This window comes from Camellia sinensis, chromosome 14 (genome assembly GCF_055761805.1).
Source record: "Camellia sinensis isolate YWXY chromosome 14, ASM5576180v1, whole genome shotgun sequence".
Taxonomy (NCBI): Eukaryota; Viridiplantae; Streptophyta; class Magnoliopsida; order Ericales; family Theaceae; genus Camellia; species Camellia sinensis.
This window is the reverse complement of record NC_138974.1, coordinates 64,654,469-64,673,204: the sequence shown is the minus strand read 5'-3', so window position 1 is coordinate 64,673,204 and position 18,736 is coordinate 64,654,469. Positions and strand designations below refer to the sequence as shown.

Genomic DNA, 18,736 nt, shown 5'->3' with positions numbered 1-18,736 from the left:
ATATATGTATCAATAGACTATGGCTAAAAAATTACTACTCCAGATTGTATAACTATTCCCAGAAAACCTTTGAAGAACAGTCAGTGATTGATACCATGCAAAAAGAATAAAAAATTATAACAAGACAATGATTTAATATAGCTCTACGTGCTGTTCTTTATATTCAACTACATTACAACACATCTACAATAACTTACATGGGATTTACGACATATTATTTCATTCATAAAAAAATGTGTCCCTTTATAATAAGTAGCAATGGAAAATTATCACACTTGTAGATGATGATCTAACCAATTTCATCAAAATTGACTCTCTCTCCTGTAGAAAATAAGTTATAGAATAGAGCAGCCGAAAAATACAACAGTGATGTCAACAACAAAAATCCCTGGAAAGAACCCACTAATTCGACAAAGAAACCAGCTCCAACTGTTCCCACAATAGCAGCAAATGTCCCTGCGGTATTTGACAAACCTAGAACAAATTCAAAGTATATATAATTAGGCCCCATTAGAAAGTCTTTATATCAAGAAGATCAAGGTTGCATTTGGTAGAGCTTTGTAAATATGATTTGAGAGTATGAGTTGTATTTTGAGTTTGTGAGTTTTGGAATTATAATTTGAATGTGGAAAATTTGTTTGGTGAAAGAGTTTTGAAAAGAGTTTTGAAATAAGTGGGGAATATTTGATGTGACATTTGATATTTGATACAAAAATTTACAACTCATAACCAAATATACAACTCAAAATTCTATTAAAGCACATAAATTTTTTTAAAAAATTTGGAAAATAATTTTTTTGTATATATAAAAATTAACATATCAATTGCAAAAAAAAAAAAAAATTGCACTGTTCCGGTCAACCGGCTGGACGTCTGGTGAGACGACCGGTTAGGCCAAATTTCGAAAATCGCGCTCTCAAACAGAGTTTTCTATAGAGTTGTGGAAAATTAATTCCACAACTACCACAACTCTATCCAAACATCATATTCAAACTACCAAGTGGAAAACCCATTTGAAAATGGTTTCAAACAGAGCCCAAGTCTTTCTGCAGCTCTCTAATATGTTTTGTTTTTGTTTATATTTTGGGCCAGGTCTGAAAATATATCAAGGAATCATCTATTTTTGTTTTTGCTACAATTAATGCAATCAATATGTGTTTCCCATTGCCTTTTGATAGGGGACTCGAGATCATGCTTAAAGTGCATCCTATCACAAAACAATCATGCATGCAATAGCCCTCTGGCTCTAATCTAAGGGGAAGCAAAAGATGTTTAGTCAATCAATTCCTTCCGACCAAATAAGTACACAGGCTTCCCCGTTTACAACGGGGTCTAGGAGAGAGCTACACATGAAGGGATTGCTTTCCTTTACTCAAAGCTGTGTCACAAGGATAGGGTGGATCATACTTGCAATTGCAACAGGTCATATGACCTCTGACCAAGACACGGTATACTTTCAATTAATGAGTCAAATCAAATTTATCAAACTGATTTGAGTCTGAGACGACCTCATATGAGTTCAAAAAATAGTTGTAAGTTATTCTTAAGCTATTACTAGTACTTTCAAGTCATCATATACTTCAAAGACAAATCAAATTCATCAAAAAACATTAGAATGGATAAAGTACCATGTAGAACACCAGAATACTGTGGCGCGATCTCCTGGTCAAAGAAAAGAATGAAGATAAGGTCAGACGTGATTGAAAACAGAATTTATGCTGTTCTTAATTTCAAGTGATTTTTTTCTGAGTACACTAACCTGAAGATTCACAAGGAACCCACAATGACTAAATGATTTTAGCCCAACAGCTAAAGTAAGCCAAGCAGATGCTATTGATGGGCGCTTTGCCATGGTTAGACCAATGAGAGCAATCCCAGGACCAACAAAACCAATTGACTGCAAGTAAAGATATACTCGATGCTTATTATATCACATGATTAGTAGGAAAATCTAGAAGTGAAACAAGAGAAACAAATGTAGACGGAAATATTTCAATTCAATCTTCTAGTTTTCCAGGTTATATGCAATTTTGTGAAACCAGCATCAATGATTGGTTATTGCTTGTTGCATCAAAATTAGAAACAAATTTTAAAAAATAAATTATTGGACAACCATACTGTGAGAATATATTTGCCTATATTGTCCATTATTTTAGGAATTATTGTATTTTAGGAATTTGGAATGATTGTGATTATGTAAATATTTTGTGTAATTCGTATTTCCTTTTTAGGTTTAGGGATTAGAGTTCTATATAAGTGATGTACTCTTTGTATCAATTATTCAGTTGAATATACAAAAATATTCAGAAACTTACATGGTATCAGAACTAGGGTTTCATTTGAACTCGTTGGTCAAAGCCCTCCCTGTGTCGGTCGAGAAGGCCTTCTCTGTGGTTCTTTGAAGTCGTGACATCCTTCTAATCTCTGGTCTGAAGTCGCGACATCTCTGGTCTGAAGTCGCAATCCTTCTGGTTCGTCTTCATCTTCTCTCCCTCTGGTTCAGCATCGCGACATCAAGCCCTTTCTTGGTTCCCGCTCTCTAATTGATATTTGTGGATGATTGGGTCAAAACTCTGCTTATTATCATTTTGACCTAACTATGTTCTGGTTATTATAATTTTGACCTAACTGGTTCTAATACACTTCATTTAGGCCCTTTATAATTTTTCATAATATTGTCACCACGTCAACTCCGCCGGGGTTGTTAACAACTCCGCCGGTCCCAAGCCCGGGTTAAGGAGGAGGGTTGTGTGCTAGGTAGCCGACAGCCAACACGTAAAAAAAGCCGCTCGGATCCCTTATGAAAATGAATCCTACTTTGAATCGTTTAAATGCTAGGTCGTTCCCCTCAAGTGATGCGTTGCGCCTGTCTCCGGGTGTTTCGAAAAGTGAGCAAGGGGCGCCGCATCGACGCCTGGGTGCGGTGAAAAATGGGCAAAGGTTTCCGCGTTTTTCTGGACGAGCGCGGGTAAAGAAGCCAGTCCAAAACTATAGGTTTAGGATAGCCACTTGGAACATAGGAACCTTAACTGGTAGGACGATGGAATTGGTAGATGTTATGATTAGGAGGAGAGTTAGTATAGCTTGCATATAAGAAACTAAGTGGACGGGAGAGAAAGCTAGAGAAATTGAGGATACTGGTTTTAAACTTTATTATAGTGGTAAGGATAGACGCAGGAATGGCGGTCACTAGAAAAGAAAAGAGACATTCATATGGTGTTTATCGATCTTGAGAAAGCATATGACAGAATGCCCCGAGATATAATATGGTGGGCGTTAGAGAAAAAAGGGGTGACAAAAGGCTACATTGACGTGATTAGGGACATGTATGAAGGGGTGGTGACCACTATTAGATCGCCAGCTGGAGAAACAAATGAATTTCCTATCACTGTAGGGTTACACCAAAGATCTACCTTAAGTCCTTATCTTTTTGCTTTAGTTATGGACGAGTTGACTATAAATATTCAGGATGACGTGCCATGGTGTATGCTTTTTGCAGACGATATTGTGTTAGTGGATGAGACTAGAGAAGGAGTTAACACAAAGTTGGAGATTTGGAGAAAAGCTCTTGAATGTAAAGGATTTCGGATAAGCAGAACTAAGACAGAGTACATGGAGTGTAAATTTAGTAACAGTAACAATGAAAGCAGAGGAGAAGTGAAGATTGAGAACCAAGAACTGCCTAAGAGTGAACATTTTCGTTATTTAGGGTCGATTATCACAACAGCGGAAGAGATTAATGCAGATGTGGCCCATAGGATTAAGGCGGGATGATGTAAGTGGAGAAGTGCGTCTGGGGTATTGTGCGATAAACAAATACCCACTAGACTAAAAGGTAAGTTTTATAGAACAGCTATTAGACCAGCTATGTTGTATGGGACGGAGTGTTGGGTAACCAAGAAACATCATGTAGATAAGATGAGTGTGGCTGAGATGAGGATGCTAAGGTGGATGTGTGGTAAGACTAGACAGGACATGATTAGGAATGAGTGTATTCGGGAATGGGTAGGAGTAGCACCAATAGAAGATAAGTTGAGAGAGAATCATTTGAGATGGTTTGGTCATATTCAACGGAGACCAACAGAGGCAGTAGTGAAGAGATGCGATGCTGTAACGGTAGATGGAAGTGTTAGGGGACGGGGTAGGCCTAGATTAACGTTGACTAGCGTTATAAATAGAGATATGAATCTACTTAATTTGACTAATGAAATGGCCTTTGATAGGGCCGCGTGGAAAAGAAGGATTCATGTAGCCGACCCCATTTGATGGGATTTAAGGCTTGGTTTGGTTTGGTTTGGTTTATTGTCACCACGTCTGACGACAAAATTCAATTTATAACTTGCAAACTTATTGGAATCAATTATGCTTATTGGTCCACTATTATGAAAATATTTTTGCTTGGTCGAAAAAAATGGGACCATGTTTCTGGTTCTGTTTCTCATCCATTGGATCAAAAAAGGATGGATATCGGACTGCTTGTGACACTTGGGATTGTGATAATGCCCAAGTTTTGACTTGGTTTCATAATGCTGCGGATGATCGCATTGGGATGATGTTCTCCAAATATACTACTGCCAAGAAGGTTTGGGACTATTTACAAGGGGTTTATTAACAGTCCAATTTTGCCAAATGGCATGAGTTGAAAACAGCTATTCAAAATGCTCATCAGCGAAATCGGTCTATTCAGGATTTCTACATTGAGATGGAGGGACTTTAGGATCAGCTTGCTCTCATGGAACCGTCTAGTCTTAAGGTACTAGATGCCTATTTGTAGTTTTGGGAAGAGGGCCATTTGGTGCAATTTTTAACAGTTCCCTCCCCTCAGTATGAGGCTACCCGTGGGGGCATCTTTCACCGGTCTCCTCTTCTTTCTGTGGATATTGTTCGTGAACTCCTTTTCGAGGAAACTCGTCTTAAGATGACTAGTCAGATTTTTTCTCCATCTGTCTTCTTGGCTCTTGCCAAACCTTCGCTGCTATCGACCCCACCTCTTCAGGCCTCCGCCAAACGCAAGAAAGGGCCCTTGGCTTCAGATGAGTGTGCTTTTTGCCATCAGAAGGGCCACTGGAAGTATAACTGCCCAAAGAAGGGCTGTGCGACTTCTCAACAGTCTCAATCCTAATTTCAAGCCCCTACTCAGAATCCTTTTAGCCCTTCAGCCGCTTATACTGCATCTACTTTGGCTCCAAATCCTGATTTGGCTTCCTTGAGTGCTCTAATTGCTCAGCTTCAACATATCTTGTCTACCTCCCACCTATCCTCATCTGCTTCCGTTCTCACCTCTCTTCATTTAGGTTTGCTTAGTTCTTCTTTAGGTATTTCTCATTTGGTTTGGATTTTTTACTCTGGTGCTTCTCATCATATGACTCCCCATCTCTCCTTACTTTATAACTGTCATTCTCCTCCAATTCCTATTACTGTTAACACTGCAAATGGGTCTGATGTCTGTCCTCTTTGTTGGGTCTGTTCTACCCTCTGCTATGTCTATTATCACTATACCATTTGTTTTTTATGTTTCTCAGTTATCTATCAGTTTGCTCTCTATTAGTCAACTTGATACTTCCGGTTATGATGTTATATTTTCTTCTTCTGTTTGTTATGTGCAGGATCGACAGTCCAAGAAACAGATTGAGACCAGTCGTAGAGTTAGAGACCTCTATATGGTGGAAAGTTTGCATCTCCCTCTGTCCATCTCTCCAGTTCATCATTTCAGTTAGATTCTCAGTCGAGTCTTTTTTATTTGTGGCATTCTAGATTAGGCCATTTGTTTGTTGACCGTTTATGTTCGTTAGCTCAGTCATGATTATCAGGTAAAGTTTCTCCTAGTCAAATTGCCGACTGTCGGGGGTGCAAACTTGCGAAAATGACAACTTTACCATTTAATAAAAATACGCTACCCCATTTTCTCTTGTGCATACTGATGTCTAAGGACTCTCTACTATTCTTACTAAAGGGGGCTTTGCTTACTATGTTTCTATTGTCAATGATTACACTCGTTATACTTGAGTTTACCTTATGACTCATAAATCTGACTTCTACCAGATATACCGTACTTTCTAGTCTATGGTCACTACACAGTTTGGGTCAACTATTAAATTGTTACATTTTGACTTGGGTGGGGAATATTTTAAGACTGAGTTCTGTGAGTATTTGGCCACCATGGGTACCATTCACCAAATGTCTTGTATTGATATGCTCGCTCAAAATGGTTGAACTGAGTGTAAACACCCTTAGTTTTTACTGTTACTTTTCTTCTCAACCGTATGCGTACTCCACTTCTTTTTGGTCGGTCCCCTTATGAGGCTTTGTTTTCTCAACTTTCCAATTATTCCCTCTTTTGTGTTTTTGGGTCTGCTTGTTTTGTACTTCTTCCCCGAAAAGATAGGACCAAACTTAGTGCCTAGTCTGTCTTGTGTGTTTTTTTAAGTTATAGGCCCTGTTTGGTACAGCTTAATTTCAGCTTATTTCAGCTTTCAGCTTAATTTAAGCTATTTTGATGTGTTTGGTTTAACTTATAGCTTATAACTTATAGCTTTGTGGAAGTCAGAAAACAGCTTATTCTTTGAGTGGGGCAGGAGATGCTTTAGGAATAAGCTGGAAATCAGCTTAAGCTGAAAGTTATAAGCTATAAGCTGTTTAGGCATAAGCTATAAGCACTTTCCCACAGCTCTACCAAACAGGGCCATAGTCTTACTCAAAAAGGCTATTGCTTTTATGATCCTATTTCTCGTCGTCTTTACGTCTTTTGCCATGTTGCCTTCTTGAACATTTGTCTTTGATCTTCCTCCTATCACTGCTCCGGTTTCTAAAGAGGATTTGGTTCGCATTGATCCATTTCTCTCTAAGGTCCCTCCTGATGAATACATTTCTATTGTTCCCCTTGAGCTTACCCCTTTTTTTTTTCTCTTACGACCCCTCATGTTGAATCCCTTCCTACTGAACCCCATGAGTCTGTTCCTTCATCTCCTCCTGCACCGCCTCCTGCTCCTTCATCTCCTCCATTGTTAGTCTATTCTTGTTGCAAGGTTCTCCTTCCACCAGTTGTCTTTGCCTTTGCTGCTAATCCCCCTACTTCTGACGACTTTGATCTTTCCCATCGTAAGTATCCCCTTCACAGCCGTAAACAAGTAGTCAAACTTGGTTTTGCTAAAACATATTTTTCTCCTTCCTATTGCACCTTTGCTAAAACATCATTTATCGCATCATCTATTGCAACCGTATGCCCTTCGCAACTGTAAACAAGTGTTAATTCCATGTTGGCTGGGTAGTGGCCACTTGCAAACTACTAGATTTGGCTACTAACATGATATGTGAATCAACTCAAAACATGAGGTAGCGCACATAATCAAGTAGGAAATGATAACGATATCAAGGATGATGAGCCGAACCTTAATGTATGTAAAAATGGATACAAAGCATGGGAATGATGAAGGAAAACATGATGCTTTGTACAACCACGGTAAGCATGTAAATAAAAGGGACATAAATAGAGGTTGGAAGATATAAATCAAGTGTTACAAATTTGCCCTCTTCACAAGAGGTCTGAATGTCCTAATTAACTAATTATTACAAAACATGAATATATTAATTAATTATTACAAATACGAATTACAAAGCAACTAATCTAAAGGAGTTGAACGAAAGGTGGAGAATTGCATGCACACAAACAAGAACATCCTCTGGAAACCTCCTTTGCTTACTGCCAGAAATTGCCCTGTTCACAGTCAGAGGACCTCAAGATCTGCTTTGTTTTGCTAAAAAACCACCACTGCCGTACAAACAAGGTGGTCGGCCGTACAAGATGGTGGCCGTCCAGCCACTACTTCTGGGGAAAAACCTGCTACAACAAAACTGGAACAGAGCAAAACAGAGGGTTTCCAAAGAATGTTCATCCTTCCTACTCCCTCCTATCATGAAGATTTTCAAGGAGCAAATAGATTTGCTTCCCAAGGGTATTTAGATGATAATTAATGAAGCAACGGGGCAAAATATTTAATAGATACAAAGGCTAATTAAGAAGTATTCAAAGAGATGACATGAAGCTTACTGTATCTCATGGAAATAAGAGTGAGTAAGTACCCAAATTTAGAGAGAATAGGTTTAAAGAAAGCCATTCTTGAAAATAAAGCTTACAAACAAGAGATTACATCATTGAGGAAAGCAGAGAGACTCTTCTTCCTACTCATGGAAGATGGATTGAAATCCATTTCCATGCTTCTAAAGGAACTAAAAGAGAGCCTCTAATACCTCCAATGAAAGAGCTCTCATATGGCTTCAAAGCAAAATCAAAAGAAGACTAAGCAAATTAACGAAAGCTATAAAAAAAATAAATTGTTGTAAGCTCATCTTCCTACTCATGGAATAAGGATGAAACATCCATTTCTATGCTTCAAAGGTGAAACAAGAACAGAGCTCACAACAACTTTGAAGAAGAGAGAGAGAGACAAAAATCAAACTAACTATTTAAAGCTTTAAACACATATATACGATCCATATTCATACAAAACTATCTAAAATAGTGCTAAAATTAAAGAAAAAGAAGCAAAAGCATGAAGAGCACCAAGAGAACATCACTAATGGATAAGCCTATGGAAGGGTGGCTAACCCTTCCACCTTCAACAAGGTTTAAATCACATTTTAAAGCCTAAAACCACTCTGAAAATCAGTATTTAAAACAGAGGATGAAGAACAAGAGAGTAAAAGAATAGGTAATAAAAAGAGTTCAAAGACCAACCTCTTGAAAAGAGAAAGAGCTTATTGATTCACAAACTTCAATCCAAACACTCTCAAGTATTTGAAATCAGTATCAAAACTTCAGCCAAAGGCTTCAAATTCAAGCTTCAATGGTGCATCTATATTCAAGAGGTTAGAGAATGCTTTGTATGCCTTTGGAAATGCTTGCTCACTAAGTTCTCTCACCCTAAACTCAGAGGGGAGGTGCTGTATTTATAGAATTTCAACTTCTCACGTCGGAAATATCTTCAAACCAAATCCCGTGCATGGGAGCAGCCTGTTGCTGCAGAAATATCTGCTTCGCTAAACATGGCCGGCCGTGCATGGGAGCAACCTGCTGCTGTAGAAATATCTGCTTCGCTAAACATGGCCAGCTGGCCCAAATATGTGGCCCGCCGATCAACTTTTGGTCTTGTTGCTCTTTGAGTGGTCAGGCTAGAAAAATAAGTTTTGGTCCAAATGGGGTACAAGGTTTGGGTTTGAAGCTCAAAACCGAATTCTTTTGCTGAAGATTCAAAAGATTGCACAGCTTAACATTTTCATCATCGAGTGTTTACAATGAAACGCCCAAGTCTTAAGGGCAGTCGAAATAGAGTGTCTACACCTAGTGTTGTTAAAAGAGCGCCTAGGCGCAAGGCACATCGAGGTGAAGGGGGTGCGCCTGAAGGGGACCAAGGCAAGGCACATTTAATGAGTCGCGCGCCTTGGACGCGACTTAGACCAGGCGCAGAGAGGCTCAAGGCGCGAGCCTAAGGAGCTTTTTGGTTTCTTCTTCATTCTGATCTACAGCTGTGATCTATGTGGGAGAGGCTCCAACCACACAGGATTACAACTCATACAATACAACACAACACAACCCAACCCAACCCAAATCAATATACGACTCAAATCCCTAATCTATCGAAGAAGAAATCTGTGACGTCTCTTCCTCTATCGACTTCGACTTCGACTTTGACTGGGCTCCTCTCTCAACTTCGAATCCCTACTCCCAGGTTAGTTTTTCTTCTTCTTCTTCTTCGGCTGGTTTTTTTTTTTCCCCTCCTTTTTTCTTCTTCGTTGGTTGTTTTTTCTTCACTGTGTCGTCTCTTCCTTTTCTTCTTCTCCTCCTCCTCCTTTCCCTTCTTCGTGGTGTCGACTTGCTCTGTTTTTTTATTTTGCTTTTTCAACTTCGACTCTCTCTCTCTTTTTTCTTGCTTCGACTTCGATTGTCTCTCTCTCTTCTTATTTTTTATTTTATTTTATTTTACTTTAATTATGAAATCTATGAGTATCTCCTTTTTTAATTAAGCTAACTTATGTATTTATTGTGGATGTTGTCCCTCTACTTTATAATTGTTTCTGTTGTTTCTTTTGTGTATACTTGTTACCGAACTAAGATTAACATTTTGTTTTAAAATTTTATTTTATTTTTTTTGTGATGGTTAATGTACTAAACAAATGATAACTTCAATTTGCCAAATTTTTGGTGAAAGAGTAGAACAGAGTCTATTCTTATGCTTGTCTTGTTTTTTTTTTTCCCTTATTTTTTTCAATTATGCCTTTGTTTTGAGATGAGTCTCTGTTAAAAAAAATACAAATAATTAATTCATCACATCACACATTACATTATACTGATTACTTTTTATTTAAAAAAAATTGTCTAAGTACTGTGAATGATTGGTCTATGTTAATTTATCTATTTTTTACTAAGACTGTGCGCCTTGCTTCAATACAGCCCGCGCCTCGCCTTGCGCCTAAGCCCTAAGAGACCTTCAGCGCCTTTATGTGTCTTGAGCCTTTAAAAACACTGTCTACACCTGGCCTTCCACATTTCTCTAGACAAGTTTGTCCACTTCGACGTGCTCTGTATGGTTTGAAGTAATCTCCTCATGCTTGGTATGATCGCTTTCAGACAATTGTTACTGAGCTTAGATTTCATCCTTGTGTCCATGACTCCGCCGTGTTTCTTCTCCACACCTCTACTGGTTTTGTTGCCCTTACTGTGCGTGGATAATATAATCATCACTGGTTCCGACTCTTCTGCTATCTTTGAGGTCAAACAGCATCTCTTACGCACCTTCGAAATAAAGGATTTGAGCTCATTGCGGTATTTTTTTGGTATTGAGGTAACTTCTTCTCCCAATGACTACTTCTTGTCTTAGGCCAAATATGCCAACGAGATTATTCATCGTGCCGGTCTTACTAATACTAAGCTTTCTGATACCCCCATTGAGCTTAATGTGTAGCTCAACACTACTGATGGTGTTCCTCTGAAAGATCCTACTTTATATCAAGTGCTTGTGGGTTGCTTAGTCTATCTGATAGTTACTCACCCTGATCTTGCTTATGTTGTCCATGTGGTTAGTCAATTCATTTCTACTTCTTGCTCTACACATTGGGCTACTCTGATTTGGATTCTTCGCTATCTTCGCAGTACTATCTTTCAAGGCTTACTCTTATCTTCTGCTTCTTCCTTGGACTCGGTGGCCTATGCTGATACTGATTGGGTTGGTGATGTTAATGATTGCAAGTCTACTTTTGATTTTTGTATGTTTCTTGGCTTCCCTGATTTCTTGGAAAAGCAAGAAACAAACTGTTATTACCTGTTCTACTGCTGAAGCTAAGTATCGTGTTATGGCTCATGCTATTGCTGAAATTATCTGGCTTTGTAGTCTCTTATCTGACTTAGGCCCCTCAGTCTTCTCCGACCTCTCTTTATTGTGACAACCGAAGTGCTATTCAGATTGCCCATAACACTGTTTTTTATGAACGAACGAAACACATTGAGATTGATTGCCACTTCGTCCGCCAGCATCTGCAATCTAGCTCTATCTTGCTTCCGTTTGTCACTTCGACTCTGCAACTTACTGACTTCTTTACCAATACTCACACCATTGCTTGGTTTTGTTTTTTGTGACAAACTCTCAGTATTTTCTACTAAAACACCATGAGTTTGAGCGGGGGTGTGAGAATCTATTTGCCTATATTGTCTATTATTTTAGAAATTATTTAGCTTGCTTTCATTTTTCAGAAAACACTTTTCAGAAAATTCTACTTTCTTATTTTCCGTATTTTTTTGTTTTTACTAAATTTTTTTAATAGTTTAAGCAATTTTTTTTTTTACTTTTTAGACACACCTAACATAAATACACCTAAAAAGTAAAAAAAATGTAAAAAAAATCTTTTAAAAATTCACTAAATAAAAAAAATACAAAAAAAAAAAAAATACAAGAATTCAGTACATTTTTTTGTATTTCTATGTATTTATTAATTTTTTTAAAATATTTTTTCACAAATATTTTACTTTTTAGATACATCTAACTAAGGTGCATCTAAAAAAGTAAAAAAAACGTTTAAAATTCAAAAAATATTCACTAAAAACAAAAGAATACGAAAACCAAAAAACTCAGTTTTCAAAAAACTTAATCTAGAAAACTCAAACCAAGCACACTGATTGTATTTTAGGAATTTTGAACGGTTGTAATTATGTAAATATTCTGTGTAATTTGTATTTCCTTTTTAGGGGTTGTTTGGGGTGTCCTAAATAAGTGCACTTTTTGTCTTTTTGGACTAAAAAATTGAAGTTGAAAATATGGATGTTTGGGTTAACTTTTTGACTTTTTATGAAAAAATGTGTAATAAAAAATTATAAAAATTGATTTGTAGGGAAAAATTCGAATTGGGAGTTGTGCAGCCGTAATTGTTGACTTTTGGTGAATAGTGTTAACTTTTTAACTTTTTGAGTAACTTTTTGACTTTTTGGCTTTTTTACAAGTTCCCAAACTTGGCCTTAGGCTTAGAGATTAGAATTCTATATAAGTGATGTACTCTTTATATCAATTATTCAGTTGAATATACAAAAATATTCAAAAACTTACACATGCATGATGTTCATGAGTCCATTGCATGGACCATGACTACTAGCAAATACATTTTTATGAGGTGGAAACAAAGTTAATAGAAGTTGTCTTTGGTTATGTTTTTACTTTTTTGAAAGTCTTCCATGCTCTTGTTAAAAGTTTTGTAGATATAAATTATAACCAAGATATTAGGAAGGGAAATAAATATTCCCAAACTAAGAACAAAAATTTACCACTTATAATAATTGCGCACCTGCATGATTTTGCGAGTTAAAGTGACAGTCATGCCACTTTGTATTAACATGTCTGACAAAACACCAGCTAAGTAGCCTACCAATGCCATCATACTCCATGGAACAGCACTAAACCAAGCTGCTTGTCTGAGGTCAACATGATATATCTAGAACAAAGAGAAATGCATTTCATCTCTCTCATAAAATCAGTACACTTGTTGAGTATGTGATAAATTGCTGATAAACTACAACTTTTAGGCTAGCTATGGCCTTACTGTTTTAAAATATATAGGCATCCATGAAAGAATAACAAAGAATCCCTGTAGGAAGAAGGAAAGAATATCAGTACCCAAAAAATCATATAATCTACACAATGAAAGATATGTACACAAGCATTCAAATACTTTAGACACCTAATCACACAATTGTATTGGGTATATATTCACAAATTAAATTAGTGGCTTGTAGGGTTCCTTCTTAGTATATCATTCTTCCTTAGTTAAGCTGTACCAAATCAACTTTGGGTAAGTTTAGAGTCAACAGACATAGAACACTCATAGAAGAAGAAGAAGAAAATTGAACGTAATAGCATCATGGAAGGGCAACACAATCATCAAGCATCGTAATTGAGAACCTCAAGAAAATAATTGTTAGAAAAAATTAAGCAGAGCCATGGGTGCATTACCCAGCTATGCATGGAATTTGCAACAATTAGGGACCATGTTGGCAGCTTAGAAAGCAAGCGCCTAAAAGGAGGAATCATTTTTGCGGTCTTCAATTTATTATCCATCACAAAGGACTTTTGCCTATTGCTTTGTATGTATTCCAACTCGTATCTTGATATTTGGCGACTTCGATCAGGAGTGCTTGATGTTGCAGATAGCCATACCAGAACCCAAAAAAATCCAAACAATCCGAATATCACAAATGGTCCAAATACACCGCCCTGTGACATAAGGATTGGAGAAAGTATGAGTCCAACAGCACTTCCAAGCTGAAATCCAGCCATTGCAAGACCAACAGCCCTCGATCGTTCTGTTTGAGGAAACCATCTAAAAGAAAAGGTCGAAACAATAACTGCTCAACATGTTATCTTCACCAATTTTTTTTAACTATATGAGAAGTGAATCTTTACATCAGTATCATTGAAAAGGGAACTTCTAGAAATTCAATACCTTGCGATCATATTGTTCATGCAAGGAAGAGCCACGCCTTCTGCAATGCCAAGCAAAACTCGCATAGCAAGTAATGCCCATAAAGAAGTTTCTGCAGCCCAAGGAGTAAGAAAGGTGGCCAGTGACCATAAAGCCACACCCCATGCCATGACTACCTTACCGCCATAATAGTCCACAAGTGTCCCCCCAGCAATTGGTGATATCATGTAACCCCAGAGAAAGGATGACTGCCATTATTGACTTGTAATGAATACTAAGAAGCAATAGACATCAAGCGATACCATTGTAACAAAAATGATTAGGCAAATTTATAGAACACACTGTGGGTTCAAAAATTCCAGAGATTAACTTCACTAAAGCCTAAAACAACAGCATAAGCAAGTGTAAATGAGGAAAACAATTGTTCAAATAATTTTTTTTTTCTTGTACTAATTTCAATCGTCGTATTCTTCCTATGGAAAATAAATAAATAAACTTTATTGCAAAGTGAAGACAGTATAATTATCAAAGTAATTGAAAAGATAAAAAGCAATACAAACGAGCTAAACTATCAATAAGTCACTAAAAATTAATAATTAGTGATATTTTTAATAATATTTGATAAAAAAAACACCATTAATTCTTATAGAACCAATAAATTCACCTATTAAAATCTGTGCATAAACAATCCACACGATTTAAAGCCCAATAAATCAAAACGAACAAAGATTTTCTCATGCTGTGTTTGGGATTTGGGTGAGAATTTGAAAAGAGAAAATGAAAGGCACAAGGTACATCGAAACTATATTTCACACACCTTTTCATTTTTCTTTTTCCCTTTTTCTTTTCAAATCATTACACAAATCTATGAACCAAACAGTAGAGGAAACCTGGACAACGCCGGCGAAAGATTGACGCCAGCCGTTGGCAAGTGAGAGAGGAACAATGGCGACCGACATAACAACTCGATCCGCATTACAGAGTGCCAAAGCCAAGGCAATCATCGCCACCACCTTCATTCTCTCCGAACTGACGAAATCGAAGAAACTCGGCTCCTTCACCACTTGTTCTTCTTCTTCTTCTTCTTCTTGTTCATCTCCGGCGAAGAACTGAGCATCTCTCGCAGATTCCCCAAGTCGAACCAGTGTGAGATTGCTAGTTTTACAAGCGCCATGTGAAAGTGCGATTCGCGAATAAGAAGATGAGGATGATCGATTGAAGAAGAGTGTGGAGTTTGATGGGTGGGGATTGAAGGGTTTAGGATTTTGAAAGGTCGTCGGAGACGAGGAGGAAGGACAACGGAGGAATGATCGAGTCAGAGTGAGTGATATATTCATGCTGTGGAATAAAGAAGAGTAACGAGATGCTGGTCATTTTACAAAGGAAACTGTAGATTCGCGTGCTGGGCTCAATTGTGCTTATCTTAACTTAACTAATGCCTCCTTTCTTCGGAAGGAAATTATTTAGGCCAAGTTTGGTATAACTTAAATAATACAAAAAGTCAAAAAGTCACTATTCTATTTAAGTCACATCATCTTATTTAAATCACATCACCTCTTTAACACATCACATCAAACCCAACCATATAAGTCAATAAGTCAAAAAGTACACTTTTTAGAACATCCCAAACCAACCCTTAATAATCTTATTAATTATTTAGTCTCATTTTTGTTTCTCATCTCTCTAATATAACTGTGGCTCTTACTCTTTTTTTATCAATCAAATTTTATAGAGTATGACATATTCATATTCTAAGAATGGTGAATAATCACAATTTTTGAAACACAATTTTTCAGGGAATTTCTTTTTTATTTTTATTTTTATTTTTAACTAAAACATGAAATGAAAAAAATTAATATTTTGAGTTTATTTTTTTATTTTCTATAAAAATATATTTTTTTTATAAAAAAAAGGAATAAAAAAGGAAAAATTGCAAATCGATGGTAAGACTTCAAAAAAAATTGTAAAACCATGAAAAATTTTATCACTTCAATAGTAATTAGAATGGGTCAACTTTCTTGACCCAAAAAAAAAGAAAAGAAAGGTTGGTCAACTTTACCACTGATTTGCAATTCATTTAGAAATCTACATAAATTGCAATTTTTCCAATAAAAATATTGCTTGTTTTTTGTTTTTTAAAAATACTTTTCAGAAAATTTTACTTTATTATTTTTCATATTTTTTATTTTTACTGAATTTTTAAAATATTTTAAGCAATTTTTTTAATTTTTAGACATATCTAACATAAATACACTTAAAAAGTATAATTTTTGTGAAAAAATCTTTTAAAAATTCACTAAATACCAAAAATATAAAAAAATATAAAAAATGAGACTTCAGTATATTTTTCGTATTTTATGTATTTATTAATTTTTAAAATATTTTTTACTTTTTAAATATATCTAAGTAAGGTGCATCTAAAAAAGTAAAACAATACTTAAAATTTTAAAAGTATTCACTAAAATAAAAAAATACGAAAAAAAAACTCAAATTTTAAAACCTTAACCCAAAAAACTCAAACCAAACACAATAATTTTTTGACATACTCGTTTGGGAACAACCTATTTTAGAAATTTTTTAATTTTTTACGAAAAGATGTGTAAAAAATAAAGAGAGTCGTGTGACAACTTACAGTGATTTTTTGGATTAAAATATATAGTTGACAAACGATGTAATTTTTTAATTTTTAAACTAAAATTAAGCATTGCCAAACCAGGCAATGAAAAAATTAGAGGACATCACCAAAAAAAAAAAAAAATCAAAAATTTTAAATTTTGTCAATTTAAATTTTTTATTTATTTTTAATCTAAATCATTTGTTTTAAGTGAAACTAATCAAAAAATAGTATTTTAGTTATTAAACTCAGCAAAAAAGAGTATTTTAAACATTTTATGTACTTACATTGAGTTTTATGACTAAAATATTTTTTTTTAAGTCCATTTTACTCAATTAAAATAGATTGATTGTTTGAATTGAGAACAAATCAAAAAATTATAGTTTAAATTGACAAAATTAAAAATCAAAATTTATCTTTGTACAATAGTCAAATTCTAAAATTTATTTATAATTTGCCCAAACAAATATATATGTATTTGATACCTATATAAAAAAAAATAAATGTACAAAAATGTTAGGAAGCGTAAATAATTCATGAAAAATTATTCTTAAATATATTAACTTTTTGCATATTATAAAAATGACTTAAAATCACTAAAAGGTCAATTTTCAAACTAGTCTAAAGATACGTTTGAAAGTAAGATTTTTAGTTAAAAAATTACTTAGAAATGTCAAAAAATCAAAAAATTATATAAGAAAGTTAAATATTCATTTTAATTCTTTATTTTTCATAAAAATTTAGCAACTCATTCTTTTAAACATTTTAATTTTTTTCACCTCATATTTTAATTAAATTTATTTTCCAAACGAGTCTCTAAGAAGAATTATTATTTTTTTGAGTGGCCTCCTCCTCTTGCCATCAACTTCAAATTTTTAACCTATATACCAAATTATTTGTTTAAATTTTAGGATTTTGTTTAGATACGTTCAAATGTTAAGATCTTAAAAACCCTTAATAATGTGTTTTTTATTTTTATTTTTATTTTTAAAATTTTGAGTACAAAGTTACAAATATAAAATTTCCAAATTGTTTTGATTTTTGTATAATTCTTCCAAGTTATTTTGTTAGGCCTCCAATTACAATTACACACCTAACATGATTGTGATGGGTTACGTAAAGAAACAAAATTCCATTCCATAATGCAATCATATTTTATTTTATGAAAAGTGACTTTCCATGTTACAATATTAAAATTTAAATATGCACAACCCAATTATTGTGATGGTGAAATATTGGCATGTAAAACGTTGTGTTCTATTTTGTGTCAAAGCTAAAAATTCTCAATAATTTTTTTGTAAATTTATTTTTAATTGTGTAATATTTTTCAGGTGAAATTATAATCGTGCAAAATTTGACAAAACATCTTCTATTTGATTTAGTTTTATAATCATGATTTGAGCGGGGGGTTGTATTTTGACTTTTGAGTTGTATTTTAAGTTTTGAAAAGAGAAAATTTATTTGGCTATGAGTTTTGAAAAGAGTTTTAAGTTTGAAAAAGAGTTTTAAGTTATATTTAAAAAAAAAAATGAATTTATTTTTTTAAATATTTAAAAATGTTTAAGAAAATTTAATTTTTTTTTATTTTAAATATATAACTTTTATTTTCAATATTTTATTTTTTAAAATATTATAATTTTTAAAAATTTTGAATCACCCATGTATATCAAATCATAACAAATTATTTGGCCAATATTTAAACAAATGGAAAATTAATAAAACATCTCTCTTTAATTTTGTGTAGTATGAGAGGTCCAAGATACATTTTTTTATTAGTTAAGGTCCCTCAATATTTTTCACAGAGAAAATTCGATTTAGAGAAATTTTGTCCCACTTGGAGAAATTTCGCCCGACTTAGAAAAATTTCAGACCCAACTTAGAAAAATTTCAAATCCGACTCAGAGAAATTTCTTTGAGTCGGACTAAATTTCTCTAAGTTGGATTTTCTCTGTGAAAATGTTGAGGAACCTTAACTATTATGAAAATATTATATATCATTTATCTTATAAAATCTTAATATTATGAACCTTAAAAAATTAACGAAATATTGTTTTTGAAAAATATAAAAAATAAAGAATAATTGTCTTCAAAAATAAAAATAAACAAAATATTTTTTGAAAAAAATATAAAATATAAAATAATTTTAAAGAACAAAATAAATTT

General features: G+C 34.5%; 1 protein-coding gene across 2 annotated transcripts; it reads right to left on the bottom strand.

Moving 5' to 3' along the window:
* Window positions 1-114: 114 nt before the first annotated feature.
* On the bottom strand, window positions 115-15,420 carry LOC114297347 (putative anion transporter 4, chloroplastic). Of its 2 annotated transcripts, XR_014350857.1 has the most exons (9): window positions 14,850-15,420; window positions 13,981-14,207; window positions 13,491-13,857; window positions 13,081-13,125; window positions 12,826-12,972; window positions 2,316-2,539; window positions 1,760-1,897; window positions 1,629-1,662; window positions 115-474 (listed from the first exon to the last, which is right to left on the bottom strand). XR_014350857.1 is itself a non-coding variant. In XM_028241762.2 (8 exons), exons 1-8 carry the CDS (start codon window positions 15,294-15,296, stop codon window positions 290-292), a joined length of 1,590 nt encoding a protein of 529 aa, XP_028097563.2. In that variant the 5' UTR covers window positions 15,297-15,420; the 3' UTR covers window positions 115-289. The 2 variants fall into 2 exon arrangements, 1 of the variants encoding a protein (XP_028097563.2); XM_028241762.2 differs by lacking the exon at window positions 2,316-2,539.
* Between the last annotated feature and the right edge of the window lie 3,316 nt (window positions 15,421-18,736).

Bases quoted from the DNA above. Each gene is read 5' to 3' on its own strand.
- LOC114297347 (XM_028241762.2), bottom strand. From the start codon at position 15,296: ATGAATATATCACTCACTCTGACTCGATCATTCCTCCGTTGTCCTTCC. The intron at 12,973-13,080 runs GTAAGGCCATAG...TCTTTGTTCTAG, and splicing joins TGCCTATATATTTTAAAACA to ATATATCATGTTGACCTCAG. The intron at 1,898-12,825 runs GTGCGCAATTAT...CTTTACTTGCAG, and splicing joins TAACTCGCAAAATCATGCAG to TCAATTGGTTTTGTTGGTCC.